Source organism: Cryptosporidium muris, genomic scaffold, assembly GCF_000006515.1.
Source record: "Cryptosporidium muris RN66 scf_1106632373453 genomic scaffold, whole genome shotgun sequence".
Taxonomy (NCBI): domain Eukaryota; phylum Apicomplexa; class Conoidasida; order Eucoccidiorida; family Cryptosporidiidae; genus Cryptosporidium; species Cryptosporidium muris.
In genome coordinates this window covers 129,209-141,990 of record NW_002196570.1, presented here as the reverse complement: position 1 = coordinate 141,990, position 12,782 = coordinate 129,209, and the positions used below count along the sequence as shown (strand labels likewise).

The 12,782-nt window shown below is 28.6% G+C and overlaps 6 protein-coding genes across 6 annotated transcripts in view, besides 7 other annotated features; 5 read left to right on the top strand and 1 right to left on the bottom strand.

Annotated features, from left to right (window-relative positions):
- Positions 1-819, top strand: part of CMU_038170 (uncharacterized protein) — a gene marked incomplete at both ends in the record, with an annotated part of 1,218 nt that extends 399 nt beyond the window's left edge. The window contains one exon of the mRNA XM_002139064.1: positions 1-819. This exon is cut by the window's left edge and continues 5 nt beyond it. Within this exon, the coding sequence (XP_002139100.1) occupies positions 1-819 (819 nt within the window).
- Positions 820-1,013: 194 nt separating this feature from the next.
- CMU_038160 (uncharacterized protein) lies at positions 1,014-2,621 on the top strand (the record flags this gene model as incomplete). The annotated part of the gene is made up of 1 exon (XM_002139063.1): positions 1,014-2,621. One exon carries the CDS (start codon positions 1,014-1,016, stop codon positions 2,478-2,480), a length of 1,467 nt encoding a protein of 488 aa, XP_002139099.1. The 3' UTR covers positions 2,481-2,621.
- Positions 2,504-2,526: a microsatellite.
- Positions 2,622-2,643: 22 nt separating the features above from the next.
- On the bottom strand, positions 2,644-4,392 carry CMU_038150 (uncharacterized protein; the record flags this gene model as incomplete). The annotated part of the gene is made up of 1 exon (XM_002139062.1): positions 2,644-4,392. One exon carries the CDS (start codon positions 4,390-4,392, stop codon positions 2,644-2,646), a length of 1,749 nt encoding a protein of 582 aa, XP_002139098.1.
- Positions 4,393-4,744: 352 nt separating this feature from the next.
- Positions 4,745-4,829: a sequence feature (AT_rich).
- A 143-nt stretch (positions 4,830-4,972) lies between these two features.
- Positions 4,973-5,038: a sequence feature (AT_rich).
- Positions 5,039-5,190: 152 nt separating this feature from the next.
- On the top strand, positions 5,191-6,339 carry CMU_038140 (uncharacterized protein; the record flags this gene model as incomplete). The annotated part of the gene is made up of 1 exon (XM_002139061.1): positions 5,191-6,339. One exon carries the CDS (start codon positions 5,191-5,193, stop codon positions 6,337-6,339), a length of 1,149 nt encoding a protein of 382 aa, XP_002139097.1.
- Positions 6,340-6,517: 178 nt separating this feature from the next.
- Positions 6,518-6,554: a microsatellite.
- A 62-nt stretch (positions 6,555-6,616) lies between these two features.
- On the top strand, positions 6,617-8,704 carry CMU_038130 (uncharacterized protein; the record flags this gene model as incomplete). Its single annotated transcript, XM_002139060.1, has 1 exon — positions 6,617-8,704. The coding sequence occupies one exon, from the start codon at positions 6,617-6,619 to the stop codon at positions 8,702-8,704; it is 2,088 nt and encodes a 695-aa protein (XP_002139096.1).
- Positions 6,930-6,960: a sequence feature (AT_rich).
- Positions 8,705-9,219: 515 nt separating the features above from the next.
- On the top strand, positions 9,220-12,627 carry CMU_038120 (uncharacterized protein; the record flags this gene model as incomplete). Its single annotated transcript, XM_002139059.1, has 1 exon — positions 9,220-12,627. The coding sequence occupies one exon, from the start codon at positions 9,220-9,222 to the stop codon at positions 12,625-12,627; it is 3,408 nt and encodes a 1,135-aa protein (XP_002139095.1).
- Positions 10,632-10,660: a sequence feature (AT_rich).
- Positions 10,702-10,722: a sequence feature (AT_rich).
- Positions 12,628-12,782: the final 155 nt, after the last annotated feature.

Below are 12,782 nucleotides of genomic sequence, written 5' to 3'. Positions count from 1 at the left end.
TTTTATGATACTACTACAATTAATATAGCTATCCATCATTACTTCATTTTTCCCAGTGGTAGTTTACCTACACAAATGGAAAGAAAATACCCACTACATAACCAAATAAATGTTTTGGAGATAGGAGAATCAAATACTTTACTTGAATGGAATACTGACAAATTAGATGATAATTCTGATTTATCCAATGCAGGAATTCCTGGATATAGGGAACTTTATTGGGTCAGAAAGTTATTTACATTACCATTTATTTCATTCTTCCTTTACATGTTTTTCCTTATTTTGTCAAGAATGCATTACCAATTTTTCTTTAGAAGTACTTGTATAATTAATATCAGTGATTTGAATTATGCAAAGAAAGCAGCCCGTTTTGGTAGTATTGCATATTCTATTTCATCTTCTTTATCTGTTTTATGGGGGTATATTGTAGACTATAATGGTGTAGTAATAGCAATCTTTTATCAATCTATTCTCATATCTCTTGCATTTTTCTTGATTGGATTCAAATCTGTTAGCAATATAATACCTCAAGTTATTTCTAATGTATTTGCTGGTTTTTATACTTGCTTTGCAGTAGCACTAACATACAGTTTTGTTGCAGAGGTTTTTGGATATAACAACTTTGGTCTAGTTCAAGGGTTTGCTTGTTTATCTCCTCTTATTTGTATGTATAGTATGGATCTATGGCAGACATTTTTAAGAGGTCCCTTAATAAATAATGATATAAATATTGCAAATTATATTTTCCTATATTGTGCTCTTATTATTGTTATAATTACTAAAGTATTATCTTTTCTAAAGAAGAAAACTAAAAGTTAAGTTTTGATCCTAATTTGTTACTTTTGAAGTATAGTTGTAGCTAATAATTTTGTAGAAGTGATTAAGTCTTAATGTCAATGACCATTATCTCTATTTCACAATATATCCAAATATCTCCCGCGCGATGCAATATTCGGTATCTTGTCTCAGTGTATATTTCTACTTAAAAGTTAGTAGTCATAATTAGTTTAAAAATGAAACAAGAAAGTACAGTTATGGAGAAGACCAAGGATACAGAGAGTCCTAGTGTATTTCAGGAGGTCTTTGGCACTAAAGATAATCCAACTGTTATCCCTTTCAAATCAACAATTACGAATCCAAAGATATACTTTCCCTTGATTACTTTTACAGGTGCCCTATGTACTGGTCATATACATAATGCTGATGCCCTACGTGAACTGTTCTTTAAATGTGGTGGCTTCTCCTTCGATCCTAATATTTCCAGACAAGAAGCTGTAGTTCATGTGAATAATATAATTTCTGCTGCTAATGGTACTACATTTTTGTCTCACTTCATTGTTGGTATAATTATAGATAACTTTGGTATTATGCCTTGTGCCTTTTTAGCACACCTCTCGTGTATATTAGGTTACATTTTCTTTCTACTTGTACATAAAAATATATATCTTTATTATTTTGCAGCTATATGTTGGGGATTTACTATTTCGGCAATATTTGCATCTAGATCTAGATTTATGAAATTATTCCCTACTGTGAAGAATACAGTAAGTATGTTTTTAACATTGGGTATGGATTTTGCCTTGCTACTCCCTGTACTTCTGGATATAGTTTGTGAAAGGATTAGTAACCCGAAGATTGCCATTTATGCAATGGTAGGAATTTTATCTTTGGTTTTACTTCACCACAGTTTCATATTTCCATTTGGAGAGTTACCTAATAAAATGAATCGTCTTTATGATACTGAACATACACATTCTAGTGAATATTGTTTATCTGAGACAGTAGATCTAGATAGTGAATCAAGTGAATTAGTTAAACATAAAGACAATTCTAATATAGCCGGTTTACCTGAATATCGTGATTTGCCATGGTATAGAAAGTTGTTATCAGCACCTTTCATTAGTTTCATTTTCTATTTCTGGTTTTTAGCCCTAGCTAAGATGCATTACCAATTATTCTTCAGAGCTACATGTTTTATTAATATAGAAAATAAGGATATTATAAGTAGTTTAGCTCGCATTTCCAATATAGTATTTTCTATTTTTTCCATATTTTCAGTTATATGGGGTTATATTGTAGATAGAAATGGGTTATTAGGAGCTCTTCAATGTCAAAGTTGTTTAATTGTTCTTTCATATTTCTTTTTGGGTTTCAAGACTATCAGAAGTATTGCACCTCAGTTACTCTCAAGTTTTTTTTATGGTGCTTTCATGTGCTATCAGAATGCTTTAAGTTATAGTTTCACTGCATCAGTATTTGGATATAAGGATTTTGGTATTGTTCAAGGTTTAACCTCAATAACTGCTTTTATATGTCTTCTAAATATGGATACTTGGCAAAATACTTTAAATATATTGGAAAGAAACAATTATGACCTAAATTTTGCAAATTCCATAATACAATATGTTGCATTGGGACTCTTTACAATAATAACTATGATAAAGGTCATATATAATCGTAAGAATTCCTATATTTTGTAAATTTCTGCGATGAACTCCTTAAAATATATATATGTATATATATATAAATGCAAATAAAGAATTTAAACTAGTTTTATATACTAAAATTTAGATGTATAACTAAGATATTGAATCTCTTAAATTAGTCTATATGTAATTGCGAAATTTTATTCTTGAAATCTACTTATATATTTTTATTTCTTGAAATATTGATTGTAATCTTATTTGAATTAGGAATAACAGGCTCTAATGCACAAGAAGGTACGCCCAAAAACTGCTCTGAAGTGTACTTTTTTAGAATTATACATGCACGTATAAGAGCCTCTCTTTGATCTACAAATCTACAAGGATATGTATTTTTATCTTTATGTAATCTCCTAATCTTCTTATCAACTTTCTCAATTCTGCAGGCTTCCCACTTTGATATTGATCTTATTTCATTTCTAAGTGTTACTAACTTTTTGTTGTATCTATGTATTATAGATCTAATTGATTCAAGTTCTTCAATAGGAGTATCATCTGAATATATCTTATTCTCAGCAGGGAGATAATTTGGAGCCTTTGCTGGTTCTGTAAGTCTTTCTAGAACACGTAAATCTATTACACCAATATCTTCATATGGTCTTCTTTCATATCTCTTACAAGGATCATTAATATTTTGCCTTTCAACTGTGTTCATTGTAATAGTATTTCCAATATCTATTATTTTCATTGATAAAGGAGTTATTGTTCCTAATACATTCATTGTCTGAGTTACAGTCCAATTCTTTTGCCCAAAATTTGAATCGATTTCTATCATCATATTTCTCGTATGTATATCACAATGTAATTTATATCCATTCTGAAACATAAATAAAGCGAGTGTGAAAAATGGTAACCAAATAACACGTAGTATTCTACGATACCATCTTCCAACTAGTACTTTTTGATCTGCAAAGGATTTACCAAGTAATAATTTATGTAGAAAACTACTATTCTTTAACTCCATTATAATATTTAAATAAGGTATAGCACTAAGTCTCTCCACAAATAAAATATCATTCATAATTTCTTCATTTGATCTATTTAAAATAACAAAGTATCTAGGATGCAAATATAATTCAATTTCTTTAGATTTACTATTTGGTCTATAATAGTATTTGTATTTCGATACTCTATAAGCTCTTTCCAATTCATAATACCATCTTTCTGGACGAGTTTGAAAGTAAGCATCTACCTTAGCAAGTATAGAAATAAATTTTTTAGGAAATACTTTTTTACCATTAGAACAATCATATAATTTTGGAGCCAATTTCGGCATTTTAGGATTCCCTAACAATACCTTTTCTATTGGCAATACAATACATTCTGAAACTACAGAGTATTGTAGTGATGGTTTTATTAATAAATAGCTATATGCTAGGGCAGACCTTGCACCTTCTAAATTTAATTTCCATGGAACAATAACTTTTCTTTCTGTACTTTCTAGAATTGGTAATAAAGTTTTGGGGTTAACTTCTGGAACTAGAATGTATTTCTTCTCATCTGCATATTCACATTTTAAAAAGAAAAATCTATTTCTAGCTTCCCCTTTTAAATTTTTCTGATAATTGCAAGCTTCTACAATTCTAGATATACTTAATGATTTTACCACAGTAATATTGGTCATTTTTCTAATATTTTCTTGAGTTGATGATTTGTATGTTTTAGTTGAAGAGATTAGAGATGATTGAGGAGATGAGGATAATGATGCCATATTATCAGCTCGGAGAAAAGTGCCTGAAGTATTGGTAATTGATCTCCTAATTAATTGTTTCTGTCTATTTTCATTCTTTTCTATAGTTGAACAATAGATTTTTGGTAATAAATAGAATAAAAATAATACAATAGAGAATTTTAATATCCTTAGGATTTGCTGATTTATTATATTTATTTGACATGTTGAGTATATCATTTTATTTTTACTTAAATAGGAATTTTTTGTGGTTAATATATCATTATTACTTACTTTAAATGTATTAAGTGGAAATATTAGTAATATTAAGTTATTTTCTTTAATACTTTTAGTATTAAAGAAAATACTAAATAGTTTATATTTTGATCTGAAACTTGGTTCCTTTATAATCTCTTTATCTGCCATTTATAAGAGACTATAGGACCAATTTCAGGGGTTTATTACAAATTAATGTTAAAGTAAGACTCGTACAACACTTTTCTATAATCCAATAATTATAATTAATTTATGTATTCTCAATAATATCCGGTATACTATTTTTTAAGTCTGTACACATGTGCAGAAGTCACACATTATATACTAAATTTTTTTTCTATATAACAAAAATTATTTAATATTACTTTTAGTATATATAGATAATGAAATATAAATAATTACAGCTATTTAGACAAATATCAATGTTATAATTTATCTTGTGCCATATAGATGCATACACAAACTACCTTCTTTTTTATTATTTCTAAATAGATTCTGTGCTTCTTTACAATATAGTTAATTAACTTAGCTAATCACTTTTATCATATTTTTTTATCTAAGTAAATTTTTTTTACATGTTTATAGTTTTTATAAAAAGAAATATAAAAAAGTACTTTACTATTTGTTATTGCATGCATGCGATTTGTGTGATACACGCAATATTTTTCTTAATTATTTCCAGAAAAGTACCAAAAAGTAGGGAAATTAACAACAATTAAAAATACGAATGCAAGAATTTATTTAAACTAATGTTATAAACCAATGTTATGGAAATATTTTGGTCTTTTTATAGTTATATATATTGGACTATATAAAGCAGAAGGTACAATATGGGAAAGCTCTTTACCTATGAACGATAATATTTTTGATAAAACAAATGGATCAGATGAAGGAGTACTAGATTTAACAATTGAAGAGTCAGATTCATCAATCACTGATAATCATATACATGGTAATATCGTAGGTAACCAAGTAAATGATAAACATTTAATGAGAAATAGTAAAGTACAGTACTCAGTTTCAGTTACTAATTTAGCAAAATCTTTTAATAATCATGAACTAACTTTTTGGAATAAATATCACAATTGGCTAGCCTTATCTAGACGAGTGAAGTTAATTCATGGTTTATTAAGAAGAAACAGACCATCCAAAATTCGCCAAAAATTTGCTAGGGAATATATAGCTCATTTTGGAGGGAGTCAAAATCAGGCGATGAAGAAATTAAGAATGTTTGAAAAAAGATTAAATTTGGTTTTTTTTGCAGCTGAAAGATTGACTAAAAGTCAAATCTCTATTTTAAAAGCTAGTTTAGATTCTATTAGTAGTTTAATCATGTGGTCTCAGCAATGGAGGTATCAACCAACATATATTAGTCAACCAATATTAGTCTTAAGTAATAAAAATTTCGCAAAAATAAAAAAATTGTGCATCAAGGAAATAAAAAAGTCTATTATAGTTATTATAACAGCATCTCCATCATATTTAGATGAAAAATTTTTTGAACCAGATTACTTTGAATCTATTGATCAAATAGGTAGTATAGATGAATTATTACACAGAATAGTGATATCATCAAAAAATTTTAGTGATTCAGATAATAGCGAAGTATTGATGTCCTGTTCTATGAAATCGGAAAGTTCCGAAAGATCCAGATATTCAAAAAGGAAATGTAAGAGCAGAATTAAATATTCATCATTTGCTCATATACACTTCAGTGGAGTATCAGATATTTATAAATTCAGAAGCTTAATTCAGCAATTATCGCTTTATTCTCCATATAAAAGTAATATATATACTAGACCATTGTTTATTGTACCTATTTTGCTAGGTATGCCTCAAATTGATACTACAGGTACAATATTATCCTACAAAGCATTGAAGACAAGGAAAAAAAGGAAAAGAGCTAAATAAAATAAAATTGTTCAACTCTTTAGTGTATAGTACCTGTTAGCTTTTATTTTATTTCATGCCTAAGGTATAATTTGAATTTTCATGCGTTTCAAATTATTCTAAATATTTGCATTGTAATTTGTGTGTAAGCGCCTGAATGCATGTAATATATTTGGAATAAGAAAAAGTGAGCTGCTCATTTTTTTTTTTTTTTTTTTTTTTTTTTTTTTTTTTTTGTCATTTATTTCCTCTTTGATATTAAATAAATCAGTATAAGCAATCAATAAAAATAAATGTCATGAAAAGTATATTTGGTTTAGTTACAAACATTTTATTTTTACAAGTTATAAGAAGCCATACAAAAACTGGAGAATTAATTTTATCATATACATGGAAAATAAGTGAGACTTATTTTCCATGTATACCACAATTTCTTAAAGTTGTAGGAAGACATATTATACTTAGGAATCAGATATCAATATATAATCAAGTTTTAAATGAAATAAAGGAGAAAGGTAACCAAGAACTTACTGAGTTGTTTAGTCCTGAAAGTAGTATAATAGATGAACTTAACATAACTATAAATAAATTTCAGGAAGATTTTGAGAATCAAAAAAATTTATTATTAAAATCTAATAATTTGGTCTTTTTAGATACTAAAAAGACATCTTTAACTTCTTTTTTAGATAATTTGGTTAGTTTATATAGGCATTATGGCCTTGATGATTTATATTTCATTTATCAGCAAATACAATATATTGGAGATGGAATAGAACAAATAAATTTATCTGATCAGGTAAATAAGGAATTTTACGACGTATTACAAGATGCATGGTTTAGTTTTAGCTCTACATCAAATAAAAATAATGAAAAAGTCTTTAATTTAGCTCAAAGTATTATTCAACTATTTAGTGAAGAATTAATTCAAGATTTCAAGTTTAATTTAAAAGGAGATATAAGATTTTCAGATTTTAAATCTAATTTTTATGATGTATATTGGAAAAATATCTTTGATGGAATAAATATTCTAACATTTTTAGAAGAATATTCACATTTGCAGCTTAATGTAATATATAAGACCAGGTTAATTTTGATCAGAGTTTTATTATTGTACTCAGAATATTATGTTGGTGACACAATTTTAAATATTCAAAATATAATAACCAAGATAAAAACTAATTTGGCTTCTATTGATACTTTATATAAGTTATATCATGGAAGAAATAGAATTAATACTGTTTTAAATAATGAAAATATTTCACAATTTAAAGATTTACATTTAGAATTTGGATCTGTTATACTTGAATGGATTTATCGGACAGCTGTGATGGAGGATCTTGGTGTATTATATAGCAAATTACTTTCTTATAATATAGTTTTAAAAGATCTAACTTTCGAATGTGATGAATTAGTAAACTTAATTAAGGACATTGGGGATGATTATATTGAAAATGTAAGAGCATTTTATACTCCAAACAAATATATTTCTAAAATCCCAAATTACCTAGTGATAATTCAGGATATGGTTAGTAATAGTTTGAATAAATTGAAACTAGAAGATAATATTATTCGAATTACTATAGAAGATAAAAGACGTCTTCAAATAACGAACTTGTACTTGGAAAATACAAATTTCAGAAGTGCAATGGAGGTTAGCACAGAAATAGATTTACATACGGCTATTGTAAAGGATAAGGAACTATTAAGAAATAATAGGAATTTTGCTGAGGTAATCAAAATTTGGGATATGAAATTTGATGAATTTAATGCAATTTCCGGAATTTTTGTTAATTACTTAAAAAGATCTAGTGAATTTTGTAATATATATGCCCATATATCTTTAGATATGGCACGCCAAATATATGAATATTTAGCGAATTATTTACTTTATTATGACAAAAGACCAGTAGATAAGACTAATCAAACTCTTGATTCTCCAGTTATGGTGGATGATCTTAATCAAGTAAGGAAAGCTATTAGTGAAATACAAAAAACAACAAATGAGAAATATCCTGTAGATATATTTGGCCAATTAATTTCAAATGATGATTTCATTTATACAAATCCTAAAAATCAAGATAGCAATGGACCTAAATCAGAAAATAGCCTGGTCCATCCTATTTGGATTGGTGTTGTTATGTTAACTCTATTTGCAATGATTTACTTGTGGGCTAAAAGACAGGATAAATATTTAGATATAAAGAAAAAAGATAATTTTGATGATCTAAATGATGAGCATCAATATAAAATTGAACCTAATACTACTAAATATAGTTCAGAATATCAAAATTATATGAGCTCAGAAGAAGTTGAAATTTGTAAAAGGAAATATTATGAACATGATCGGAGATCTGGTTCTATAATTCTTAAAGCAAAGAAGTTTTAAATTTCCATGTTTAGCTTTTTTTTTTTATAGTTTAGATGAGAACATTGGCGTTTTGTATTGCATGCATGCAATCTTTTAATATGTTTTCTTTTCTTTCTCTTCTTTTTTTCTAGAAATGATCTTTTGATATTACTTGTTTAATTCTATTAAAATAGGAACAAATATACGAATAGTCGATTAGTTAGAATAAGTCATTGTTATTATTGTAAAAGTAAAATACACAGACTTCAGTAAGATAATATTAACATTTTATAAACGAAAAAAATTACTCTCAATGATCATGGAGCTAGTCTTGACAAAACTATAAATAAATTCAACAAGATTGTCGTGAATTACGGAGTGAGTGAACTTCTGAGATTTAGCTAGGTAATATATTATAATTGGCGGGACTATTTAATGAATTAGACACAAAAGTAAGAGGGGGGGGAAGGGGGGAGATTTGAGGGAAACTGCTTATACATGCTGAGGTAAATTATTGAATAAAATAGCTTACAAGTCCAATTTATGTTAAAGAAATGGATGTTATAGAAGCAGGTGATGTTGTAGAAAAGCCTTCACCAAACATATTCCGGTTAAATAAGACATTTACTGAATATGAAACAAGAATAATGAATAAGATTAAACACAATTTTTTAGATACTGTGGGATATATGGAATATAGGAAATTTAGCAGGAAGCATCAAGGAGTTTTTAGGAATGTTGCCAGAGGATGGACACTAGCAATATTAATTATATATAGTATATTTGCAAATGTTCTGTTCTTTGCTACATGCCCAAATTCTGGTCGAAATTTTGCAATTAATGGACTTTTTTATAAGGGATATAATTTAGTGATTCTATGTATTGAACTTGGATTATTATCTTTAACAACTTTTTGGTTAGTAGCAACTCAGTTTCAAACTGGAGTTGTATACTCTTTCCGTTTAAGTATTATTTTTTCAGCAATTACACTGATTCTTTTCGTACTAAGAGTTGCAATACCTGGTCCTAATATTCCGCTAATATTTCAGAAGTGTGATTATGAATTAAAAAGTGGTTTTGTTATTATCTATAATTTTATTCCACTTCTATATCTACTCTTGCAATTTTTTATTTCAATTTGTTCTTTTTTTTATTCGAGACTTAAACCATTATTGGCTTCATATTACTACAAACATCCTTGGTTTTTGAAGTCATGGAAGTTTGTTAGTGTAGAACCTGTTGAACTTCGCCTGTTATCCTTTGGAAAGATAGATGATTCTCAATTAAATCAAAATGTAACTTCAGATGAATTAAAGAATAAGGGTACTGAATACCAATACCTTACTGAGAATAATGGTAAATCGAGACTATTTTGGAGATTAGAAGGGGATGATATGCCACAAACAAGGCTTGCAAGGGGGTTTTATATTGAAATTAAACGGTTTAGTATTAGAAAACTTATGAAAAGATTGGATCCAATTAGACTTGACTTATTACTGTCATTTAGAACTCGTAAAGATACAGCAAGGCGTCCATATGCCTTAGAGAAACCTGGTTGTGACGTTACAAGCTGGTATCTGGGTGAAATTAATGAAGAAGGGAGACCTCATGGATTTGGAAGATGGAGAGAAGATGATTATCATGGTGAAATATTAGTAGGATTTTGGAAAGATGGTTATCCAGTTGGACCATTTAAAACAAAGGAATGTAGATCTGGCAGCGGATTTGTTTGTTTACGTTTGGGATACTGTAATACAGATTCAGGACCAACCCCTTATACATTTGGCTATGCAGATATAGAATGTAGTGTATCCGGTCAATTTTTTCGTGGTTTTCCATTATGTCATATATATCCTGCACCAACTCCCCATGTGAATCGTAGTCCCTCTATTTTTGCTAGAATTGGTGCGAAAGGTAAAGCAGCTTTTGAGGATACCACTCAAAAAGGGAAATTAGTTTTTAGAACTTTATTTAACTTAAAAAATATTTTTAAATCGATGAAATCTAAAATGAAGTTAGTTTTACAGAAAATGCCCATTTTAAAAAAAAATAAATTAGAAGAAGTGGAGATAGAAAATTCGCGAGGAAAAGTCGTAGAACTTCAGTCTAACAATAAATCAGATCTAAGTAATGTAAAAACATTTTCACTAAAAATACCAGAAGATACTGGAGATAAGCAGAACTCTATAAACAATGAGACATATCTTAATGAGACTCCCCACCATAGGTCATCACTACCTATTGATTTGAATTTAAGTCTGAATAGAGGAGTTAGAATAATAAAACGTGTCAAAGAAAAACTCAGAAGAAAACATAATCTACAAGAAAAAGAGAGAGATATCGCAATTTTGTGGTTATTTCAAAATTTATCTCCACATTTGCCAATGTTCACAATTCATCCAAAGAATGAAGTTACTATTCTAGTTGATGGAGAACGTGGCCTTTACATTGCAGGGTATTTTCCAATTTCTGAAGTACTACAATATACTAAACATGCTGGAATAGAATTTCCTTTAGATATTAATGATGGTACAGAAAGCTATGAGGGTGAACATATTTCGCATTTACTACAATCTACTAATCGCAATAAATTAGAAAATAATAATCAACAAGAATATACGTCAAGTTCAACAATTGGGACTTTATATCACTCAGAAAAGCGAAAAAATAATCGATATTTAGAGTCTGTGGAAGTTAGGGTAGTTGAAAGATCGAGATATAACTTAACTGATAACTCAAATAGAAGAGACTTCCAAGATTTAGATGACTCAATTGGGGGAATTCTATATTATCCAGAACTTGAAATCAAAAACTGGGTGCATAGTGATGGTTTACATGCTGTAGAAGTATTAATATTTATACATGGATATAATAATACTTTGACAGATGCACTTAGACAAGTTGGTCAAATGATTGCTTTCGGGAATTTTCCATCATATATCAAACCTTTAGTATTTTCATGGCCTGCAGGTAATTCATTTCTAGAATATTTTAAAGCTAGGAAGAGTTCTGATTCTCCAGTAACACATAAGTCCTTTTGTGAATTAATTACTGGATTAAGAAATAGAGGTATACGGCATATTCATGTTATGACTCACTCTATGGGTACACGTCTATTCATAAAGTGTTTCCCAAAACTCTTATCTGCAAATTTAATAGAAACATGTGAACAAGATAGAAGAATTCAAGGGATTGAAGCGAAATTCCCTGAATTATATAGACCAAACATATTGAATAGTAATTCAATTGAATGCGAAAAGGTTCAAATTGTCTCGATGACCTTTCTAAATCCTGATGTGTACTTAGATGATTTTATTAGTAAAGTATTTCCTATATTGAGAAAGTATTGTAATTTAATCACAATGTATGGAGATAGCCAAGATGGTGCACTTAAGTGGAGTGAAATAATACATGGTAGGAAAGCTTTGGGATGTAATGTATTCGGATTACACTATGGAGTAGCAAGTTTCAAAGATCGTAGTAATCAGTCTAATATTAGCATTTATGATTTACAAAATAAGTCTGATCATATCCTCTCTGCAGAAGCATCTGTTCAACCTGAAACAAAATTGAATAAAGTTAATAGGCAGGAAAGCACACTCTCTTTAATATACCCCTCAAGATTACTTAGCGGAAAGTTTCCTGCCAAGACATTCTCACCCCAAAATAGTAACTCAGGAATATTTAATGCATCAGGTTCAAGCGGAAAGATAGAAGCTCACAAAGAAGTTAATTTTCAGTATCTTGATATGGATGTAATTGATCAAAGTTATATAGATCAAAATGTAAGTACAATGAGGCACAATAATTGGAATCTAAATAGGGAGGTAATTGAAGATCTTAGAGAATTGGTTGTAACAAGAAAAAGAGCATACCAAAGATCAACAAGACTAGATAAGCGCGAAGGAAATGTATGGGTATACCGTCTCGCTCCTTCATACGTTACTTCAATTTTTGATTAGCCTATTGCATTATTGCATTTCCGGAAATAAGAGATTATAGGTTTTAGTTTCAATCTTAGTTTCATAAATTAGATATTCAGGTTAGGATTTTATCTTAATTATTAACTTTCTTGAGTTTAATTTTCAACTTTTAAAGTGATCTATCTACATGCGTA